The sequence below is a fragment of the Chlorocebus sabaeus genome, chromosome 13, assembly GCF_047675955.1.
Source record: "Chlorocebus sabaeus isolate Y175 chromosome 13, mChlSab1.0.hap1, whole genome shotgun sequence".
Lineage (NCBI taxonomy): Eukaryota > Metazoa > Chordata > Mammalia > Primates > Cercopithecidae > Chlorocebus > Chlorocebus sabaeus.
Genome location: NC_132916.1, coordinates 85,698,076 through 85,722,802, shown reverse-complemented (window position 1 = coordinate 85,722,802; position 24,727 = coordinate 85,698,076). Strand labels below are relative to the sequence as shown.

The window sequence follows — 24,727 nt, the reverse complement described above, 5'->3', positions numbered from 1 at the left end:
TTACAGTTTTTTTCTTTTGAGGCAAAATTTACATACAACGAAATGTACAAATCTTAAGTGTACATTCACTGAGTTTTGACAAATACATATACCTGTGTAAACCAAACCTTATCAATCTAGAGACTATAACCATCACCCCAGAAAGATCCCTCATATTCCATCCCAGTCATTCCCCTCCTCCAAAGGCAATCAGTGCTCGAGTTTTTCTAACAGACTAATTCTGCCTGCCCTAAAACAGCTGAATTTTGAAACTTAAAGTAGCTGAGTGTTGTTCTGTTTTTCTTCTTCCAGTCAACACACACTGAGCACCTAAAACGAGACACACACTTAAAGCCAGTGACAACAAAATAATTACTCCATTAAATTAGGAAAATAACTTCCATGGTGGTGAGAACCATGGGATTCATTATACTTCAAGGGCAATTTAGATGCACAACCAAAAGGGAAGACATATACCACACCCTGTGGCTGTTACTCATTTGGAAACTTGCTGACTCTTCAATAGTAAAATAAAATCCATACCCATGCCCAGTGAAAAATGGGGCTATGCAGGATCCTTGGATTAAATGTGAAAAATGACTTTTTAAAAAAGTCCATCTTCAAACCAATATTATCGTTTTATGATGAACTATTATAACATGCCAAGCCTGCAACCTATAAAGACACAGCCCCAAGTTTTACAGAACTATAAAATCATGAAGGAGGCTAGCAAAGGAGCAGAAAGGCTCTTCATTTAATTTTCTTTTAACTTAACTATAGTAGTCAGTAGATTAGGCCCTCATTTTCCAGCAGCTGAATTATTGTCAAGGTGATAACACTCTTGGTGGAAACAGCATTGGATTAGCTACCTCTCTCTGCAAGAGCTCAACAGCACATTATCAGTCACTAAAACTGGATTAAAAGGTCCTCCTTCAGCAACTCTTACACTCCTTTAAAAGTTAATTAACCCTTGTTGTGGATTGAATCACAATATTCTCCCTCCCTCCAAAAGAAATTTGAGGCCCTAACCTCCTGTAGCTCAGAATGTGGCCTCATTTGGAAATAAGATCATTGCAGATGTAATTAGTTAAGATGGGGTCATACTGGAGTAGGGTAGGCCTCGCATCCAATATGATGGGTGTCCTTTTAAAATGGCTCCATATGGACACAGAGACACAGGGAGAACACCATGTGAAGATGGAGGCAGAGGTGAGAGTGATGCGGCTACAAGCCAAGGAATGCCAAGATGAATGGTCAGCACCAGAAGCTAGGAAGAGGGAAGGACGGATTCTTCCCTATAAGTTTCACAGGGAGCATGACCCTGCCAACATCCTGATTTTGGACTTCTAACCTTTAGAACTGTGAGGCAATACATTTCTGTTGTAAGGCATCCAGTCTGTGGTACTTTGTTATGGCAGCCTTAGGAAACTAGAAAAACCTTAAAGAAGATTTTTCCCTTTCTAGTAACTGCTTTAAACAAAAGTGTCATTTACATGCAGAAAAGTATACCAACCATAAGGGCACAGATCAATGATTTTCTTTCAAGTAAACATATTTATGTAACCACCAGCCAGATCAAGACTATTACCAGCACCCCAGAATTCTCCTTCATGCCCCATCCAAGTCATTTCCACCAACAGAACTGCTAATCCTAACTTCCTTCACCTTAGTTTTGTCTCTTTTTGAACTTTAAAGAAATAATATAAATTTTTTTGTGTGTCTGGCTTCCTGTGCTCAACATGTTTGTGAGGTTCATCCATGTTGTTGTGTGTAAGAGTGGTTTCTTCTAAAGACGGTTTGAAAAATATTAAGTTTTTGTTTTGTTTTGCTTTGGTTGGTTCAAATTTCCTAAAAGGAATAAAATGGTAAACACTCAAAAGTCTCCAAAAATCTCCCCATTCCAGCTTCCCAGCCACCCAGTTCCATTTCTAGAGGCCACAAGTATCTCTTGTGTATCCTTCCAGAGAGAATTGATGCCTATTTAAGCAAAGATATATATATTTATAGATACATCTTTGTACTTTTACACGAAAGTTTGCATATGGGCCAGGCGTGGTGGCTCACACCTGTAATCCCAGCACTTTGGGAGGCTGAGGTGGGCGGATCACCTGAGGTCAGGAGTTCAAGACCAGCCTGGCCAACATGGTGAAACCCTGTCTCTACCAAAAATACAAAAAATTAGCTGGGTGTGGTGGTGGACGCCTGTAATCCCAGCTACTCGGGAGGCTGAGGCAGGAGAATCACTTGAACTCAGGCGGTGGAGGTTGCAGTGAGCTGAGATTGCGCCATTGCACCCCAGCCTGGGCAACAAGAGTGAAACTCCGTCTCTTTAAAAAAAAAAAAAAAAAAAGTTTACATACTAAGCCATGATCTGCACCCTGCTTTCACTTAAAAATATAGTTTCTTCATTCTTGTTTTATGCTTTGATAATACTTGACTAGAAGGGCATAGTACAATTTATATAACCAATTCTCTATTGACAGCTATCTGGGTTGTGTTATTATAAACAAGGTTGTAACACGTAATCTTATAATTTTGTACACATATCCATACATTCTCCCAAATGTGAAATTACTGGATCAAAGGATATAAGCTTTGCAGTTTTGATACTGCCAAATTGTCCTCCATTGGGACGGTACCAATTTATACTCCTGCCAGCAACATACAAGAGTACTTCTTTTTTTTTTTTTTTTGAGATGGAGTCTCACTCTGTTGCCCAGGCTGGAATGCAGAGGTGGATCTCGGTTCACTGCAACCTCTGCCCCCTGGCCCCCTGGGTTCAAGCGATTCTCCAGCCTCAGCCTCCTGAGTAGCTGGGACCATAGGTGCGTGTTACCACGCCCAGTTAATTTTTTGTTTTTTTAGTAGAGACAGGGTTTCACCGTGTTAGCCAGGATGGTCTCTATCTCCTGACCTCATGATCTGCCCACCTTGGCCTCCCCAAATGCTGGGATTACAGGTGTGAGCCACTGCGCCTGGCCAAGAGTAATTCTTTATCCATAGTCTTGCTAATAGATTGTGTTATCAAACTTCAAAGCAAAACAAAACAAAACAAAACAAAACCCCTGCCTGTTTGGCAAGTAAAAAACAGTGTTTTATTATCGTTTTAATTTGCATTAATTTTTAATAAATGACATTGGATATATTTCATGTTAATGAACAGCTATTTATATTTCCACATCTGTAAATTGTTAATAGTCTTACTATTTTTTAAATTTTTTTTCCTATTGCATTGTTGGTCTTTTTCTGCCTTGTAGAAGCTCTTTAAATATTAGGGAAATCAGTTCTATCTCTAGATGAGTTGCAAAAACATTTTTCCTTCTTTGTCACTTTTTTTTTTTTTTTTTTTTTTTTTGCCTTGGTTTATGGTGGTATTTGCTGCTCAGAATTTTTTGATTTTTGTGTCATTGAATTCATTTTATGACTTTCCCTTTGTGGTTTCTGGATTTTTGTCATACTTTGAAAGGTCTTCCCAACTTATAAACAATTTTCCCCTGAATCCTTTTAGTACTTTTAAGGATAAATTTTTTTCCAAGTAAGTTTTGGAACCATTTAGAATTTATCTTGGTGTAAATATGAACCACCAGACTTTCTTTTTCCCAGAAGGTTATTTAATCGTCCCAGCACCATTTATTGAACACCCATTTTTATTACACTGATTTGAGATGCTTCCTTAATGTAAACTAACATTTCAAATGTATTTGAGATTATTTCTGGACTCTATAAGGTGCCACTGACTTGCCTATTAATGCCGATTCAAATATATGAGTATGTTTGTAGTATCTTTTAATATCTAAAGAGCAATTTTCTCTCTTCCTCTTCTTGGCTATTTTTTGATTAATTTTTTTTTTTGCATGAACTTCAGTATCAGGTTGTTTGGTTACAAAAATTCTGTTGGTATTTTCACTGGGTTCATGTTAAATTTGGGATGCTGAGGTTTTCTGTCCACGGACATGGATTATCTTTCCATTCATTCCCATCTTTGTTTTTTCTCTTCATCTCAGGAAGATTTTAAAATGGTTTCATTCATTTCCAAGAATCAAGATTTACATCTTAGGGATTTCTTGAGTTCAATTCCTATATTTATATACATTACATATTTATGTATATGTGTATATATTTTATTTGAACTTTTCTTTTTTGCTATTGTAAATAGGATATTCACTTCCATTATATCTTCTAACCAGCAGTTGCTCACATACAGGAAGAATGTTTAGTTTTACATAATCCATTAGTACTTAATGGGTTATTGTTTCCACCATCTTACAGCTGATTCACAGAAGAAAGCATACTATCCAAGTGTGCAATCACATCATCTGCAAGTAACAAACATTAGTTTAACCTCATCCTTTTGACTTTTTACACTTCTACTTTCTTTCTCTTATACTGCACTGGCTAAGTACATTCAGAACAATGTTAAAGAAATAACAATGGGCGCCCTTGTCTTCATTGTTTCTGACATAACATGGCTTCTGGTGTTTCCCTATTACTGGGTATATCCCTTTGGGTATACACCCAGTAATGGGACTGCTGGGCCAAATGGTAGCTAATTTGACCCAGTAATCCCATAAACACTATATCTACTAAAGCGTGATGCTAATTTTATAATAAATAATATATATAATAAATAATAATTTTATGTTAAGGAGGTATCCATCACTTCTGATTTTATCAAGTGGTTTTTAATGAAAAAGATATTGAATTACATCAATGCCTTTGCAGCATCTATGAACATGACCTAGTAAGTGTTCCAAAAAGATCTATTAATATTATAAATTATATTAAAAGATTTTTCCAATATTGATCACTCCTGGAATGAACCTCATTTGGTTATGGCACACTATTCTTTCAAAATGGTGCTAGGTTCTGTTTGCTGATATTTTACAGCAATATTTTACATTTGTGTTCTTCTATGGTGGTTGGTCTGATGGATTATCCTGCTCTTTAGAAGTCAGTGACTAAACTATATTTTCTTAGACAATTAGGGATTTTTAAATTTATCTGTAAAAAGTTGAGTAAAACAGGCTTTATGATTCCTTTGTAATATATCTTTTATTTACATTATTTTTATTATTTCCTCTATTTTATTAATCAAGTCAGCTAAAGTTTCCTTGATTATGTTGAGGTTTTCAAACAATATACTTTTGCATTGATTAATTCTTTAATTTTTCAGTTTGTGAGTTCAGGATTTTTTGATAAACTTTTATTTCCTTCCCACTATATTTTAAGTTTGTTTTATTGTTCTTTTCTAACGTTTTGAGTTAAGACACTTAATTCATTTATTTCTATTTTTCTTATTTGACAAAATAAATATCTTAGGACATGACTTCTCTTCTGACTACTGCTTTAAGCTGCAGCTCCTGGATTCTGCTAAAAAGGCACTGACTTAGATCTTGTTGGCTTTATGTAACAGATACTCACCTAACTATTGCATATAAATAAACAATGGGAAACTGATGATTTAAAAAGATGTTAGTAGAGACCACTAAAGGAGCCCAGCAGTGAGTCTGTTGTAGAGTGAAGAATAATTCCTTTTATTTATTTATTTTTTTTGAGACAGGGTCTTGCTCTATCACCCAGGCTGGAGTGCGGTGGCACAATCATGGGTCACTGCAACCTCTGCCTTTTGGACTCAAGTGATTCTCCCGCCTCAGCTTCCCAAATAGCTGGGACTACAGGTACGCAACACTGTACCCAGCTAGTTTTTTGTATTTTTTTGGTAGAGACAGGGTTTGGCCATGTTGCCCAGGCTGGTATTGATTGAACTCCTGGGCTCATCCACTCACCTCGGCCTCCCAAAGTGCTGAGATTACAGAAACAAACACTGTGCCCAGCCAAGAATAATTCTTTCACTGCCATTCATGGTGTATTGACCAGGTGCACCAGGCACAGTGTGGGCTACTGTGAGAATAAACATGAAGGGGGTCTCTGTCTTTCCATCAGTAAGGAAACCACACATGAGCATATAAAAACACATAACCACAAACACCATATCACAGAAACATAAGGACAAGTCATACAAACCATAAAGAGATACAAACTTTGACATAAAATAATTTCCCTTTTTCTGCTCAAAACATACATACCTGTAATCTTTAATAGGCATTCATTTAATTTATGCTGACCTAAGTTGCTCTTACAACTTTAACTTAAAAGCAGTTCACAATAACAATATTTGTTTTTGCATAGAATATGGGTCAGAAGAGATGTAGAAAGGTTTGTTGGGAAGCTCTTATAACAGTCTAGGTGAGTGATGATGATGGCTTGGACTAGTGAGGAAGCATAAGAGTGGCAACCACAGCCTGATTTGGCATGCATTTCAGAGATACAGAGGTACAGCTGATGGGATTTGCTAACGGATTGGATGTGGGGTGAGAGAGAATGAAAAGAGTTAAGGGTAACTTTGAGAATTTCAGCTTCAGCAATTACATGAATAAGGGTGTCATTTACTGAAAAGGGAAAACTCCAGGGGAGGAGCATGTTTGGGGACTGGGGTTGAAATAAATTGTTGACTCCTGGTAGCTCATCTGTCCAAACTCACTATTATGCTTTGAATGTGGCCCCCAAAAGTTCATGTGTCGGAAACTTGATCCTTGAGACAGCAGTGCTGAGAGGTGGGACCTTCAGGAAGTGATTGGGTCGTGAGGGTTCTGTCTTCATTAATGGATTAATGAGGGAGTGGGTTCGTTATCACAAGAGTGGGTCTTTATAAAAGCCAGTCTGGCCATTTCTCATAACCGCCCTCACCATGTGATGCCAGCCTCCAGAACTGGAAGAAAATATCTTACCTTTTCCTCTTTCCCCTTTCCTTTCCTTTCTTCCCTTCCTCTCTCCCTCCCTCCCTTCCTTTCCTTCCTTCCTTTCTCTCTCTCCTCCCTCACTCCCTTTCTTTCTTTTCAAATTACTCAGTTTCAGGTATTAACTTACGGCAACAGAAAACAAACTGAGACACTCATCTCATTCACCTCTGCCATAGTTGGTTATACTCAAGTTTCACTGATCTTTGTCCTATCGCAGCTCCATGCTGTTGTATGTTCTGTTTCCACACCCAAAGTGTCCTGCCTACTCTTCTCTGTCTGGCAAACACCTGCTCATCCTTCAAGAATAATCTCAAATGTCAGCTCCTTTGGTTACCTTTCCGACTCCTGCATGCACAGTTGGGAGAATAATGCTGGAGCTTTCCAGCCTCCCAGCCATCTCAGTCACAGAATTGCTTATGTGTCTGTCTCTGCCACCCGGTTAAGTTCCCCAAGGACAGAAGTCATGCTTTTTTCTTCTTTTTTCCCTGGAGCACTACGCCTGAAACAAAGACAGCTACTCAGGAAGTGTTTTCATTCATTCCATCAATATTGACTGAATGTCTACCATGTATAATATATGATGCCATGTACTGTTCTAGGTACCTGAGCATATAGCAATGAACAAAGCAAAATTATGCTTGTCATAGAGCCTTCATTCCATTGGGGAAAAGGGCAATATACACACGAACAAATGAATCTATAATAATGTGCTGTAGAGGAAAAAAATAAGGCAGGGCAAGAGAAGTGAAGGATGTGGGTGGTGAGGTCCTGTTTTAAATACCACAGTCATGGAAGATCTCATTTAAGCAGATTCTAAATGAAGTGAGGGAGTAAACCATGCAGATACGTAGGAAAAGAACGTTCCTGGCAGAAATAAACAGCCTGGTTCAATGGCCCTATACCAGGAGTAGGCTTGATGCTCTGATGACTCAAAAGGCCAGAGTGCCTAGAGGGTAGTGGCCAGAGAAAGCTGCAGAGGTAGTCAGGAAGTGAAGGGCATGCAGTTCGAGGTAGGAGTTTGGGTTTTATTCCAAGTGTTATGAGAAGCCACAGCAGGCAAGTGATAGGATCTGATTTACCCTTTAAAAGATTCCTTTGGCTTCCATATGGAAAATGGGTTGCTGTAGGGTCAGACTGGAAGCAAGAAAGTATGTTAGGAGGCTCCTGCAGCAGTCTTGGTAAGCATGATGATGGACTGAACTAGGGAAGGAGCAAAAAAGTGGTGACAAAGTGCCTGGATTTGACAGGTAGAGCTGATGGGATTTGCTAGGGGATGTGGAGTGAGAGAATGGGAAGAGTTAATGATGGCACCAAAGATTTCAGCTTAAGTGACCAGATGAATGTGGGTGTCATTTATTGAAATACGAAACCCAAGGGGAGGATCAGGTGTGGGGGATGAGGGGAGAACAAGTGTTGGTTTTGGATATGACAACTTTGAGGAGTTGATTAGACAGCCCTGTGGAGGTAAGCAACTGAACACAGCCTAGGGTTCAGGGCAGGGCTGATTCTAGAGAGATAAATTTGGGAGCCATTAGTATGGAGATGGTATTTAAAAGCCACAGACTGGATGAGATCACCAGGGAGTAAGCTCATGTGGGCTGAATGAATGAATAAGCAAGTTTATGCTCAGGAAGGAAACTGTTATCAGGCTGATAACATCTGACTCTACTGGACAAAGAGATAATAAATACTGGGATGAGAGGGCACAGAATTAATTTTTTTCCCTGTCTACATAGCTAATCCAGACTTTTCCCTTAGATGCTCAGAAAAGCCTGCATCCTAAATTATTGAGGACAAAGCGGACCACAGGACTCTCTGGAGCAGTTTCCATTGCTTGGCTTGTGTACAAGGTGTGTCAGCCTACTTCAGGTGTCTTGGTAACTAAGCACTTTTCTTGGTGAGCATCTTATTGCAGCATGTTGTGCAGGCTGGAACCCATGAGAGTGAGTCCTTCAGGAAAGAAACGACATTAACAGATGTACACAACATGTCTCAAAGTAAGAAAGATGGGGCGGGGGGTAAGATCACAAATACAACATCTGTAACACTCCGTACGTGCAACTTGTCATCTCTATTGAAGAAACAGGCAGGCAAGCTTCCACAACTAAGATAAAATAATCTTTGTCATAAATCCGAGATAAGTTGCATTGAATTTGAGGTAGTTAAGCTGTATTTCTCAAAAGTCAAAACTAAGTCAGTGGGTTCACCAAATTCTTTTGGTTACTTCAAATACCATATTACCAATACCAAAAACTTCTCAGGCCCATAGGGCTATAACCCCATGTAAAAACACTAAAAGGAAGGTGATGCAAGAGGTATCCCACTGTGAAAAATTTCTTTTGCATACTTTCTAAAATTAATATTTCTTTCCAAATGAACAGGGTTTTGTCTGTCATTTATTTTGCTTTTTAATCATGAGGCACTAAAAGTTGGCACAGTTTTAAAGCCTCCAGCTTCTATGGACTTTTAAAATTTCCATTAATTCCCATAGCCTTACAGGCTTCTCTCCCCTAAAATCCATGAGGATTCTGTTCATATCTGCTCCCCTGCTCCACTGTGATCAAAGATATTCCTCCGTATCTCTGTGTAATCCTCAAAACAGGAAATAAAGACCCCAAAACGAAGTCTCAGTATCTCCTGTCTTCCCCAGTGTCCCATTCATATCCGAAAGAGTGAAAGCTCTGTTTTAGAATGACTGCTGGCTGCCAATGAGAGCTCTGGATACCTTGAAGTGGATGAATGAAAACACACTCAAAGAAGAGCAAAGTTGTGTGGAAACTTGGAAACATGGAAAAATTCAGTCATTTAAGCTTTTAGGAAACATTTAGTGAGTGTCTACCACATGCCAGCCACTTTGCTAAATGCTCGGTCACAAACACAGGCCTCTGGATCTCATAATATAGTGGCTAACCAGACAAATGCCATCAAGGACAGATGAGACGCTTCCCAGCAATGGCAATGCCTGAACTGAATTCGGAAGGAGGAAACAGAAATTATCTAAGAGAAGGCACAGAGAGAGAATCAGTTAATATTTGTGGATCCCTAACTGTATTCTCCCTTGTAAGCTTGGTACTAGGTACACAAACATGAATACGGTACACCTCCTCCCCCAAAAAAGACAAAAGACATAGTAGCTATTTCGAAATTTCAAAGGAGCTAGCTAGAAGCAGCATCCGATTTTTCTGGGTGACCCTATGGATGATATCAATACAGAAGGTACTAAGGCAGGAGCACACTGAAGAGTTGATTCCACAGGCTCTTTCAGATGTTTTTTTCCACAGACCTACAGAGACGCTTTTGTAAAAAAGTTCAAGTTTATGAGCATTCAAAAATGAATGCATCAGAGCTACTAGAATTAGGGGTGTGTGTTTTTTTCCACTGTAATTACAAGAATAAAGGGAAGGGTGAAGTTAAACCATATTCTTACGCCCAAGCAGCTCATTAACAGAGGCCAAGCCCAGGCCTTGACCAATTGCCCATGTAATTTCTTTCTTTCCTTTTTTTTTTTTTTTTTGAGACAGAGTTTTACTCTTGTCACCGAGGCTGGAGTGCAGTGGCGTGATCTCGGCTCACTGCAACCTCTGCCTCCGGTTTCAAGTGATTCTCCTGCCTTAGCCTCCCGAGTAGCTGGGATTACAGGTGTTTGCCATCACGCCTGGCTAATTTTTGTATTTTTAGGGATTTCGCCATGTTGGCCAGGCTGGTCTGGAACTCCTGACTTCAGGTGATTCGCCCGCCTTGGCCTCCCAAAGTATTGGGATTACAGGTGTAAGCCACTGTGCCCGGCCTGCCCATGTGACTTCTACAAACCTTTATCCTCTTGGTGCTTTGAGGAAGTTATCAGGGATGGGGGGGGCAGAGGTGGGAGGGGCCTATAATGTAACTGTTCTGTGCCATACAGTCAGGTTCCTTTCTGGTTACTGGTGAGAAACCAATGTCAGCTAGAGTTATACTGGCACATCCATGGTCCTGGAAAGGCCTTGGAAAGACTGAGGCAGGCAAATGCTTCTCCACAGATGCCCTACCCACCTCGTTCATTCTCTTGGATGTCAGTGCTCTTCTGTTGCCAGAACCTACACTTCATGCCCCATTTCCCCGAATCACTTCTTTCCTCTACTCATACAGTATCCTTGATGAAGCTGAGCACCTTCGAGCGTTCAGAGTTTTTGAAAACTGTGACTGTCTTACAATCACCCATCCTGACGTTCCTAGTATTTATATTCTGAGGGTGAGTTAAGTTAGTGGTAATTGTGGAAAAGAAAGGCCTTGTCAGTGCCTCCTGTAGAGTCACACCATCAATCCCTGAGGTAAGCAGGGCCTGAGTTCTCTCCAGCATACCCCCAAACCAGAACTTGGGTTGGCACTCCACTTTATTTTCTGAAGTTATGGATCTTACGGCTGGCAAACACAATCCCAGACAATTGATTCTCAAAGGTCTCAAATCATCTGGTGTCTAAAGGGCTCAGCTAGGGGCTCCCCTGAAAGTCTCTCAGTAAATCTCTCCTTAGTGTTAAAGATTTCAAATAAAACCTGAAGCAAACAAAGCACCTGTCTAGACAGTAAGAGGCCTGACTCATATTCCATTCTATTACTGACTTGTGACGACTGGAAATTCAGTCATAGCTTACCTGTGGCATATTCCATGAAGTGGGTATAATAACTGAGATTAGTTTCAGATTTAGGCCTTTCTATTTGTATTTTATTTATTTATTTAGAGACAGGGTCTCACTCTGTTGCACAGACTGGTGTGCAGTGGTGTGATCATAGTTCACTGCAGCCTTGAATTCCTGGGCTCAAGGAATCCTCTTGCCTCAGCCGCCTGAGTAGCTAGAACTACAGGTGTGCATAACCATGTGCAGCTAATTTTTGTGTTTTTCGTAGAGACAGGGTCTCACTCTATTGCCCAGGCTGGTCTTGAACTCTTGGTCTCAAGCAATCCTCCTGCCTCAGTCTCCCTTGGGCCTAAGCCTTCATGCTGCCATGGCATGTCATCACATGGTATTTCATGCTTGTTCCAACCAGGAACCAGGGCAAAGGAAAGGTCTTTGGTGTCAATGTAATACGAAACTTTGTGCTCATTTGCCATTGTGGCAGTTCCTAGGAAAGATCCTAAGAACTTCTGGGCAAAAGGCTGAAGACATATAATGGTTTCTTGGGAATTGAGGGTTGAGGTAAACATTTCTAAAATGTGCAAAAAAGTTAATTTTGAAAATCTGCTGCTCATTTGTTATAACTTCAGAGTTTCAATTTCAATTATTTTAAAAATTCCCTCTAACAAGCACACTTTCTGAATGACTACCGCCTCATCATTTGGCAGTCAACTCTTGAAACCTTGGCACTCTGAGCAATAATTATGAGTATGTCTTAATGTGCATCCATTGAGTTAGTTTGCCTGGGAAGAAGCTGAAGGATGTAAGTTACATTTTTGGCTCTAACACTCACTAGCTCTTTAGATTTGTAACAGCTCTTGCTTACCTTCAGATGCTTTTTCTGTAAAGAGGGGTAAACAGAACCTAACTTGCAGGGTTCTAGTGAGGACTGTGTTAATGTAAGCAAAATGGGGAACTCAAAAGTTCCTTTTGTTGTTATACAGAGGATCCAGAGTAAGCAAAAAATAGTTAGTTGCAGCTATGAGGCCATCTGATGAGAAATGATGAAAAATCAACTCTATATGCACCACCTCAATCTGATCCAATCATTCCATAAACATTTATTGAGTGCTTAGATGCCAAGTTATTATTTTAAGTTTTGTAGACACAGTTACTGTATTTAACAGGACAGATAAGGTCCCTACATTCTCAGGTCTAATATTCTAGCTGGGAAAAACAGACAATAAATGTGTGTAAGTAAACAATAAACTATCAAGTAGCGATAAGTGTTATAAAAACAAAATAGGGTGCTATGATAGGAAGTCACTGGGTGCCTACGGATGACAGACCTCTCTGAGGTCATGACATTTAAACTGAGATCTCAATGATGTAAAGGAGAGAGCCACAGGAGGGCCTCTGGCAATGAATCTCTGTGTGGTCTGTGGAACCCCTGGGAATCCCGAGACCCTTTCAGAAAGCCAATGAAGTCAATTCTGTTTTCATGGTCATACTAAGATGCTATATGTCTTTTTCATAGTGTTGACATGAGCACTGCTGGTGCAAACATAATGGCGGGTAAAAATGCTGGCATCTCAGTATGAAACAAAGCAGTGGCACCAAACTATCAATTCTTCACTACCATATACTCACCATAAAACAGGGTGCCAGTTTCACTTATAAAGGAACTTGATCAAGCAGTAAAAATTATTATTTGTACTAAATCTCAACATAAAACATTTTAACACTCTGTGTGACAAAACAAGATGTGCACATAAAGTACTTTTGCTGCATACCAAAGTATCATTGTCATCTCAAGGAAAAGCATTTGTGGGATTCAGTGGCAAGCTGCACAAATCACTCTTTTCAGAGAACACCATTTTTACTTGAAAGAATGACTGACAAACGAAGGTTACTCAGACTTGGGTATTTGGGAGATATTTTCTTGAAACTGAACAAGGTGAGTGAGCTGTCACTTCAAGGAAAACAACTGACAGTATTTGTTGCCAATGATAAAATCTAAGCTTTCAAATAAAAATCAGATTTTTGGAAAATGTGTATTTCCTACTGTGAGCTTGGCAGTTCCCCAAATTTGAAAGGCTTTTCTGATAAGACTGATGGTAACATTAATAGGTGACTTTTTTTGAACATTAAGATAGTGTCATCATTTTGAAGATCTGTGTAAGCTGATAAAGCAATGTGTTCCAATAACACAAAATCATACTCGGTAAAAGATGTGATGTGCAAGGCAGAGTAATGAATTTTAATATAATGGAGTTTGAAAAGTTCATCGATCTGGCTTTAGATTCCATATTGCGACTAACTTTTAAGAAGTTACCACTTGTTGAATTTTAATGTAATATCAAAGAAGAACATCCACAATACTTGAAAAACCTTTTAAAATAACTCTATCCTTGTCCAAATACGCACATGTGTGAGGTTGAATTTTTTCATATAATGAAACCAAAATGACATATCACAAGATTGAACACTGAAAGAGATATTAGAATTTAAATGTCTTCTAGTATGCTGGACATTAAAGGAATTGGGGAAAATACAAAACAATGCCATTCTTTTCACTGTTGTTTTATCTTGAAAAATATAGTTTTTTCATAAAGATATGTTATTCATGTTAACATGTAGTGGGCTTATTATTGTGATTTTAAAATTAATAGATACTTTAAATGTTCGAATTTCTCATAAGGTAAATATAAATAGATAAAACCCAAATAAACGAAAGCTCTTTGGGGTTCTTGGTAATTTTTTTTTTTCTTTTGAGACAGTCTTGCTCTGTCACCCAGCCTGGACTGCAATGGCACGATCTTGGTTCACTGCAACCTCCATCTCCTGGGTTCAGGCAATTATCTCCTGCCTCAGCCTCCCAAGTAGCTGGGATTATAGGTGCCTACTACCATGCCCAGCTAATTTTTGTAGTTTTAGTAGAAATGGGGTTTCACCATGTTGACCAGGCTGGTCTTGAACTCCTGACCTCAGGTGATCTGCCCACTTCGGCCTCCCAAAGTGCTGGGATTATAGGCATGAGCCCCCATGCCCATTGGTAATGTTTAAGAGTATAAAGGGGTTCTGAAACCAGATTAAACAATACAATTTTAGTTTATTTAGGTCTTGCATAAGTTCTGTTAGATTTGTTCTGAGGCACTTAAATTTTTGTTGTTATTATCAATAACTTTTTAAAAATTACTTTTCTGTTACTGGTGTATAAGGCAATTAATTTTTATTGATATATATTGTATATTGATCTTATATCCAGCCACTTTACTAAACTTTCTCACTGGACTTATTCTTTTACATCAGTCTTACTATTAGTACAGGGTTGGCAAATTATGATCTGTAGACTAGATACAGTCTACCATGTTTTTAAAACAATATTTTATAGGAACGGAGCTATATCCACCCATTTACGTATTATCTATAGCTGCTTTTGCACTACACTGGCAGAGTTGAGTAGTAGTGAGAGAGACTATATGGCCCACAAAGCCAAAAATATTTACTATATGCCTTTTTACAAAAAAAAGGTTACCAAACCCTGTATTATGAACTCTATTCATAGAACTAACTTTTGGCTCTGCTGATACCCTATATAGTATTTAAAATTTCAATTTAATTAATTCTGTTCTCATCTTTATTCATTCTTCCTTTGTTGTTCATCTTTTTTTAACCTTCTCAAAGTTAACTTCTTAATTTTCACTTTTTCCTTTTCCAGTAACAAACCTGCATGTTCAGCACATATATCCCAGAACTTAAAAGTAAAATAAAAAATAAAAATAAAAAACCATATGAGACTATAAATTTTCCTCCAAGTACAACTTTTACTGTATCCCACAAGTTTTGATACATCATATTTTCATTATCATTCAATTCTAAGTATTTTAAATTTTCCATTATTACATCTTTGATCAAAGAATTATTTTAAAATGTTAAAAAATTTCCACATATAAGGGGAATTTTGGGAGGTTTATGTTTTAGTTACTGAATTCTAATTTAATTGTATTATGATCAGATAATGTGGTCATTATATTGATTCTTGGAAATCTGTTGAGACTTGTTTTAGGGGTGTAGTATAAGGGCAAGTTTTTTAATTCTTCCTTGTGAAGAACACATATATTTGTTTGATGCAAGATTCTATGAATCAAACTATTTAGTTGTACTGTTTCAATTTTATATACCTTTACTAATTATTTGTTATGTGCTTGACCAAGCAATAACTTGGAGAAATGTGAAATTTCTCTACAGTTTTATTAATTTTTGTTTTACATTTTGATGCTATATAGAAATGTTATACCTTTCCAATGAATTAAAACCTTATCAATATGTAGTGCTCTCTCTACCTTGATTAATGTTTTATATCTTAAAGTCTTCTATCTATCTATCTATCTATCTATCTATCTATCTATCTATCTATTTATTTTTGAGAGACAGGGTCTTTCTCTGTCACCCAGGCTAGAGTTCAGTGGCATGATCTTGGCTCACTGCAACCTCCGCCTCCTGGGTTCAAGCGATTCTCATGCCTCAGCCTCCTGAGTTGGGATTACAGGTGCAGGCCAGCATGCCTGGCTAAGTTTTTGCATTTTTAGTAGAGACAGGGTTCCGCCACGTTGGCCAGGCTGGTCTCGAACTCCTGGCCTCAAATGATCTGCCTGCCTCGGTCTCCCAAAGCACTGGGGTTACAGGCATGAGCCACCATACCGAGCCCTTAAAGTCTATTTTGACTGATATCAACAAAGCTACTTTAGCTCCCTTTTGATTGGTATTTGTTCGAATATGTTTTCCATCCCTTTACTTTTGATCTTTCTTTGTCTTTCTGTGTTAAAGGTATATTTTTCTAAACACTGTATAGCTGAATTGGTATTATATTTTTAAAAAAATCTTAATTTTTACTCTATTTTTTAGCCAGAAAGTTTAGGCTATTTACATATATTGTGATTGCTGATATATTTGTATTTGTTTTTATAATATTATTTTCTATTTGTCCTACTTTCCTATGCTTTATGCATTTTTTCTTTCTTTTTTTTTGAACATCAGGCTTAGAAGTTATATACTAGTTCTTTTCTTTTAGCAGTTACCCTTGAAATCCAAAATTAGTAGTTTAACCCCTTCAGAAAAAAAGGACCTTATAATGCAAACTCTGATTATCTCCTTCCTCATATATAGGGAGTTTTACACAGTATTTTAAACCAGCAATATTTGTTTAGATTTGCCTACATGTTTACCAATTTCTTTGCTTACCATTTCTATTTTTCAGACCTTTTGCTATCTCTTTTCTTCTTTCTGAAGTATATGCCTTTTTTTTTTTTTTTTCTCTTTTAAACAGACAGGGTTGTGCTTTGTCATCCAAGTTGGAGTACAGTGGTGTGATCAGGCTCACTGCAGTCTTCAATCCTGTGCTCTAGTGATTCTCCCACCTCAGCCTCCTGAGTAGCTAGGACTACAGGTATACACCACCCATTTGGCTATTTATTTATTCTTGTAGAACCAGGGTCTCACTGTTTTGTGCAGACTGGTCTTAAACTGGCCTCAAGCAATCTTCCTGGCTTGACCTACCAAAATGCTGGGATTACAAGTGTGTGTCACCATACCCAGCCTGAAGTATATTCTTTGAAGTTCCTTCAGTGTAAGTCTGCTGGTCGTAAACTCCCTTAGGTTTTGTATGTCTGAAGAAAATATTTCACTCTCATTTTGAAGGTTATTTTTGCTGAAAACACAATTTAAGTTGAAAATTATTTTCTCTCAGAACTTTGAAAATATTTCACTGTCTCCTGGATTTAGTCATTGCTGTTGAGAAGTCTGCTGTCAGTCTAAGTATTGTGCCTTTGTGGATGTGGTCTGTTTTCCCTATGGCTTCTTTTAAGAGAGCTGTCTTCAGTGATTTACAGTCTTACTACAGCATAAAAAGTTGTGAATGCTTATTTCTCTTTTTAGATACACTGCTTCCTGTATCTCTGGATCAGTATTTCTCATCTATTTGAAAAATTCTGAGCCACAATCTCTTTAAACATTGTCTCATCTCCATTCTGCATATTTTGGTTCCCTTTGACCCTCTAAACAGGCTTATGTTAGGCTTGCTTATTCTGCCCTCCAAACTTATTAACCTCTCTTCCTTATAGTTCCATCTCTTTGTCTGTTTGTGCTCCATTGCAAGAAACTATTTTAGTTTTATTTTCCAGTTCATTAATTAATCCATTACAAAAAAGTTTATCCACTAAAGTTTTTGATAATTACTTTTTTATTACTGAAGGTTTTCTTTAGCTTTTTTTCAAAAGTGCCTGGTGATTGTGATAGACCACTGTTGTTCACCATTTTTGTATTCTATATTTAAGTTAATTTTTCTTCATATAAGGTAGTCTAGTTTCTTCTTATCTGATAATTCAAACATCTAAAGTCCTTGGTGAGGAAGGAGTAATCAATACATTAATGCTACTTTTGCTGACTTTCACTCATGGTGGTTTGTTTCCTTGTTTGATAATTTTTTTTTGAAAGCTCAAGATCCTAATCTGTGAAAAAAAAACTAGAAGCCTAAATTACATTTGCTTTATCTGGAATTTAGTGGTACTACCAACCTGGGCTATTTTATCTCCCTTCTAGAATTCCAGGCTTAAACTGGGGGAGTTGCAGTACAGTCCCCATTTGCACCCCCACATGACCATCACACACAAACACAAGTGATGGGTAAGTCTGCCTTTTCTGGCTTGATTACTGTTGACATATATGCACTTAGCTACTTGTATTTTTTATTAGATATTTTCATTACTTCCTAGGAGTTCTAAAATGCAACAGAGATACCCCTTGGAGTACAAAGTCTGTTGTACTGGTGGAAGAGGAGGTCCTCTTTAAAAGTTTTTAGAAAGTAGGAGAGTCACATCTGATTGTAGATTTTGAAGAGCTTTTTCTAGATTCTCTGTAGGAATGAACTGCAGGGAGGCAGGAATGAAAGCAGAGCCAGGTAGGAGGCTAATGTAGTAGTTCAGGTGAGAAATTGAGGCGACATGTCTGAGAGAGGTAGCAGAGGAGATAGAAAGAGGTGAAATGACTTGATATCTGATTGGGCATAAAACAGTAGGAGTTTTTGATAGTTTGGATGTGGAAGGTGAGGTATAGGATCCCTGGTTGATGGCTGATGGTGTCATTTACTGAGATAAGAACAATTGGGAGATGGACAGTTTCCAGTGTTTGTTTAGGTTAGGGCCTGGGTAGAAATTAAGAGTTCTGTTTTGGATAAGTTAAGTTTGAAATGATTATCAAACATCCAAGTGGACATGTCAAGTACCCTGTTGCATATATAAGTCTGATATTTAGGGAAGAGAGCTGCACTGAAGATATAAATTAGGGAGTTGTTGCCATAAAGGTTTGGAAGCAGAGGAGATAACAAGTGAGAGGGCAGAGAGAAAACATACCGACAGTCTGAGCCCCAGGGCACATCAATTCAGAAACTAACAGAGGAGGAGACAGCAGCGGTGATTGAGAAGGAAAAAAAAATCCAAGAGAGGAGCTGTCATAGAGGCTTAGAGAAAAGTGGGTTCCAGGAAGAAGGGAGTGATTGACTGTGCTGGAAGCTATTGAGAAGCTGAGGAAGATGAGGCGACAAGGTGGTAACTGGTAGCTTTGATCTGAACAGTTCTGGTGAAGCAGTGGTGTCAGAGACTTTAATGGAGTGTGTCAGGGATAACAGGAGATGAGTCTAGATAATACCTATAGACAAGAAGTTCGAAGTGTTTTGTGTGAAAGGGAGCAGTAAAGTGCAGTAGAAGCTAAAGGAGAATGTGACATAAGGAAGTTTTTTCCTGGGGAAATATTAAAGATTTTTTATGCCAATGGGAAAAATTTAGTGCAAAGGGAGAAACTGATCATGCAGGATAGAAAGGGAATATTTTCAGGGAAAATATTCTTCAAAAGATTAAGCACCCATAAGTCTTTAAGAGGTGATGTGAAACGTGTGTGGCATGAGTCATCCATATGACCTACAAGACAGAAGGGCTAGGACACCTATATTATATAAGGACTTGGGGGCTGAGTAATCTTTATTCGTCAAGTTCTCATGAAGTCTACTCCACCCTACCTTCAAATTTACCCATTTCACAGCAGCTAGAGGTAGAAGCTACAGAACATATCTGATAATTACGATCCAAAAGTTGTTTGAGTAGTTATAAAAGTAGGTGATTAACTCAATATACCTAAAGGGGTCTTACAAAATTTCCTAGTTTGGTCTCTATCCACTTTAGGCAACTGAATCCTAAAGGTCTTAGAATGGACACCTCACTATCCCTTGGGAATTACTTCTAGGATGCTGTCACCATGCAATGTGTCTAGCACAAATAGCAATTTCCTCTTGTTTTGTGATTAATGGTCATAGGATACAGCTGAACTGTAATTTTCTTCACCCAAAGACCTTTATGTATTAGAAATTTACTTTTTCTTCTCTAAGCCAAACAATCTCTTTCTCTTGATTTTCCTTTACAGATCTTATTTTGTATCATTTGGCTAGTCTTCTTGACTCTTTCCCTTCTCTCCAACTGTTTTTTTTTTTTCCCCTAAAGTGTAGTGACCAGCAATTAACAAACTACTCAAATAAAGTCTGAGTAATCCTGAGAGCAGTGTGGGTATTTCAACACATCTCCCTTAGACAGATGAAAGGCTGACCTGGCTCTGCCAAGACTTGAACATATTCCAGTTCCTGCTGATCTGGGAAGTCTCTTCCACTTGCGTTTTTCTTCTTTTACCTGGCAATTTGAATAAAATGAAAATACAACCAGATGTATATGGAAAAGAGTTTTCAGTGTACCTGTTCTTTAAAACCAGCTTGAGCTTTATGCAAAAGTCAAAATGTGCACATACCAATTCCTTCTAAAATGTAACAAATATCTAAATATACCAATAAAATGTTTTGTCTCTCAACTGCATATTCCACAAAGTATTTCTTAAAATCCAAAAGCAAGTATTCAGATGAGGTAATTAATGAAGTGAAGTGTTGGGTTTGGAAAGCCTTCTACTATTTTGAGGCTAATGATGGTTGAGAAACTCCTATGGGGGTGTGTGTGTGACAGAGATTCTGCCTGCTAATTACTTCCCAAGAAAAATCTAACCATCCAACAATCATTCTAATTTTTCCTAAGCAGTATGAAATATCACATCACATTACATTATGTTATGCCAAGTAACAGGATGTTCTTGGGGTAACATGACAAAACAATGCAGCCGGGAAAAACAAATTGAAAGGCCAAGTGATGTGCATATAGTTTTGGGTAGGTAGTGCTATAAAAAGAAAGAAAAAGGTGCACATTGATAATAAGAGGTGACTTAAAGGTTTTGATACCCACAGGTGATTTTAGGAAGGCAGGTTTGTTTTAACTGTAAGATTTATGCTATAAGCTTTGGCTCTTTTACTTATATTTGCTTCACTCTGAAAAAGCACTGGAGCCCTTTTGAACTTCAATTTTTTCCTCTGTAAAATGGGAACACTACTACCCACCCTACCTCTTTCATATGGCTGTTGTGAGATTCTAATGCCTGGTATATTTAGGTGTTTTATAAATGTCTAATTGGATACCAATAGATATCTGAACTGGATTTAATATTCTGTACGTCACAGATTCCAGTCTGTACATTTTTCACTTAATGATGTTTCAGAAGGAAGGATATATCTTATTGCTGGTGGCTTATATTTTAATTAATTTTTTTTTCTTTCTTGGTGGTACATAACATATTTAAACCAATGGCCTCTTAGAAATATACCTAATGTAAATGACGAGTTAATGGTGCAGCACACCAACATGGCACATGTATACATATGTAACAAACCTGCACGTTGTGCACATGTACCCTAGAACTTAAAGTATAATAATTAAAAAAAAAGAAATATCGCAAATAAAAGAGTTGGGAAATGGCAAAAGCACTGTGCAAATATCAGTTATTTATTCAGAAAAAGAGATTTTACCAAAAGTATCCTTTATGCAAGGCATTCAGAAGGAAATGAAAATGAATAAGACTGGGTCCTTAATCTCAAGAAGAGTGCAATGCATGAAATGGATGACTCAGGATAACTCAAATGCCAAACAGAATGTGATACGTGCCATTTGAGTAGCATTCCCAACTTGGTACCCTGTGAATGCAGAAGAGGAAATAACTTTTAGTAGGGTCAACCAGGGAAGCAGCATGGAGGAGGTGGCATCTGGCCCGGCCTTGACAGATGCATAGTATCGTAACAGGCACATATGGGAAGGGGAGATACCCTACGCAGAGAGGACAAGTGAGGCATGGACACAGGATGCACAGTGAATATTCTGAGGAATATGGTCCAGACAAGAGGCAGTCCAGACAAGAAGGAGCGTGGGGACTGTGGTGGGTTGCTGGCTCTAGGATATTAGAGGTCTGGGCTCAATTTGGTGAATGCGTTAGGCTCCTGAGCAAGGAGCAGCCTGATAAAAGTGGGGCATTAGGAGCATGTGCAGGGGGACTGGTTAAGAAAAGGCTGGAAGCAGGGGCATCCTAAAGCAGGCCTTGTGCAGGCTTGAAAAGTCCAGCTAATGAGTGGGTAGTGGGGGTAGAAAGGAAATGACAAATGGATGGTAGAGTCATAGTTAAATGCTAAAGATCCTTAACGAGAATCCTAGAGAGAAAGCCCATTTCACAACTGGACAGAAAGGATGCACTGAATTGATGTTTGACTGTGTGCTCCTTGAGGATGAGAACTGCATGCTTTGCACATTGTTGTATCCCAGCACCTGGTACACGGTACTTATACAATAACTATTTAAAATACTCCCTTCCTCCAAAAATTCTATTTATATTTTTAATTCAATTCAGCAAGCATGTACCTATCACGTGCTCGATGCCAGACACTGGGGTAGGGAAGAATGGGCTGATGTGGTGGGCTGTTTTTCAAATGGCTACAATAATTCCTTCCTTACAGAGTCTTGGGCAGCCCCTCCAAAACTGACTTGGGGCTTAGCCATAGGACTTGCTTTTATCAAAGGCATAACAGAAAATATGAGGTAAGCAGAAACTTTAAAAAAATAAAAAAGTCTGCACATTGATAAAGTAATGCGTTCCAGTCCAGACAGGTTTAATATGAAATCCCTGAGGCATGTCCAGCAGGCAGTTTGGTATAAAGCAGTAGGTCCTGCTGCCTCTTTTTTTTTTGACTCCTGAGGCCACCATATAAAGAATTCCAGGCTAGCCTGCTGGAGGATGAAAGAGCGTGTGGAACAGAGATGAGTCATCTCAGGTGAGGCCTCCCCAGACCAATCATCCTAGAATGAGGGGGTAACAACCTTTTTCTTAAAGGACCAGCAGTAAATACTGTAGGCTTGTGGGCCATATGATCATACCCATTCCAACTACTCAGCTCTGCTGTTGTAGTGCGGAAGCAGCCATAGATGATATGGGATTGGCTGTATTCCAATAAAACCCTATTTACAAAAACAGGTGGCAGGCCTGTGGGCTATGGTTTGCCTACCTCTATCCCAGATTATTCAGTCCCAGTCTGAGCCAGTCCAAACCAAAAGAACTGCCCAGTCAATTCACAGAATCGTGAGAAATAATAAATGTTTGTGGTTTTAAGCCACTAAATTTGGAAGTGTTGTTACACAGCTAATGCTAACTGATGAATCTGGTATAAAACACATAAAGCATACACCTTGTTTGAAAGCACTTAAAATCCACTTGTGGAAGCAGGACATGTGTGGGAAACGTTTAAATAACCATAGAAGGCAGTATGTGACTAAATGTCAAAATGAATGTGGCAGGAGAATTATAAGGATTTATAAAAGGGAAAAATTAGTTTGGACACACAAAAAACTTGGGCAGCATATCATAAAGAATGGGTAGAATATGACAGTTCCCTACACATTCCTGTTTCTTTTTCACTACCTTTCTTTATGCTGCCTACTTTTATGTCTACGTACCCCAGTAAACTGGGTGCCTTCTGAGGGCAGGTCTTATTTTCTATTTTCTAGGTTCCCAGAGTCCAGTGCAGTGCTTGGTTCACAGTCAGGCTCAATATATACTTACTAAAGAAGCCAATAAGCCCACAGCTGGAGAAGAGAAAGAGCATGTATGTGGAAAAATCAAACCTAATGATCAAAGAACACTGCACAGGAATTCGTGTGGTGCATTCGAGAGAGGCGACCAGTGGCTCAGGGAGAGGAATGAGATTGGGGTAAGTAGAAGCTATAGCTGGCCAAATGACTCTGGGTCATGGGTTGGGGGTGATGAGGCAAAGTGAAGGACCCTGACTTTCAGGGAGTTAAAGCCATATGTTACTGGAATATGTGACCTAGTTGACATTTATGAAGATGAGTTTGGTGGCAGAGGGTAGGGTGGATTCCAGGAAAGGAGAATAGTTAGGACAATTTAGTAATCTAGGAACAAGAGAGCAGATTAGCCTAGGAGATGGTGGGAGTACCAAGGTGTCAGGTCCTGATAAACACCAAATAGAGCTGAGCATGTGCTTCAGCATAAACGACAGAAGAAAAGAGAGACATCTCAGGCATTCCTTCATGCCACATTTACTGGGTACAAGGTATTATTAAGTCATGTGTTCTCAGCCCATGAGGACACTCAATAGAACCATGTTACATTTGGAACCAAGATACATAAGGTCAAGGACCCCACTTTACTCATGGAGAAACGCAAGACAACCAGGAACTGTGAGTGAGGCAGCTGCTAGAGTGGGCAGGGCACAAGCTTTGCAGTGACATACACAGCCTTACAGCCTGGCTCCATTCTTATTAGCTGTGTGATGTTGGACAGACCACGAACACCACCGATAATGGTATTCACCTTGCAGGCTGGTTGAGAATTATAGAAAGGGTGGGTGATGTACATAGCAGTCCCTGAATAGAGCAGGCACTCGTATGATTCACAATTACAATAAAAGCAACATGTAATAGGGAACACATGAATGGTATAATTTGAGTGTTGTAATAGGGCAGAGAAAGAAAAATAACTTTTGGCTGGGACAGTCACTTTGGATTTGAGAGTGAGAATAGCATGTGGTCTGGTGGCAAAAAATGAGGACGATTTTGACAAGTAGGGGAAAGGGGAAGGTCGTTCCAGGAAAAGAAAACGTTCTGTGGAAGGGAACAGAGATGAAAGATGGAGCTGCTCTTGTGGAGTGTGGTGGAATTTAGGTTGGCTGTTGCAAGGTGGAAGGTGAGGCTGGGAAGCAGGTTAGGGTCAGAGTGCAGAGTGGCTTGAATGCCAGGGAGACGAGCTGGGATGTTACGCAGTAAGTAGTGAGGTGCTGCTGAAGGATCCTGAGTGGGCCAGTGACGCGATCAAACCCCAGGTGGCACTGCGAGTGTTGTGGAGGCAGGAGACACTCATGCAAGGAGGGCACGAACAAGG

At 39.0% G+C, this 24,727-nt stretch overlaps 1 protein-coding gene across 9 annotated transcripts in view; it reads right to left on the bottom strand.

The window, feature by feature from the left end:
- BACH2 (BTB domain and CNC homolog 2) overlaps nt 1-24,727 on the bottom strand; it is a 367,860-nt gene that overhangs the window by 110,178 nt on the left and 232,955 nt on the right. For 5 of the 9 annotated variants that reach the window (XM_038002259.2, XM_038002258.2, XM_038002260.2 and 2 more), the window contains one exon: nt 20,021-20,100. The exons of the other annotated variants lie outside the window; for them this stretch is intronic. In XM_038002259.2, coding sequence (XP_037858187.2) covers nt 20,021-20,100 — 80 coding nt within the window. The remainder of the gene's footprint in view (nt 1-20,020; nt 20,101-24,727) is intronic. 9 annotated transcript variants of the gene reach the window in all.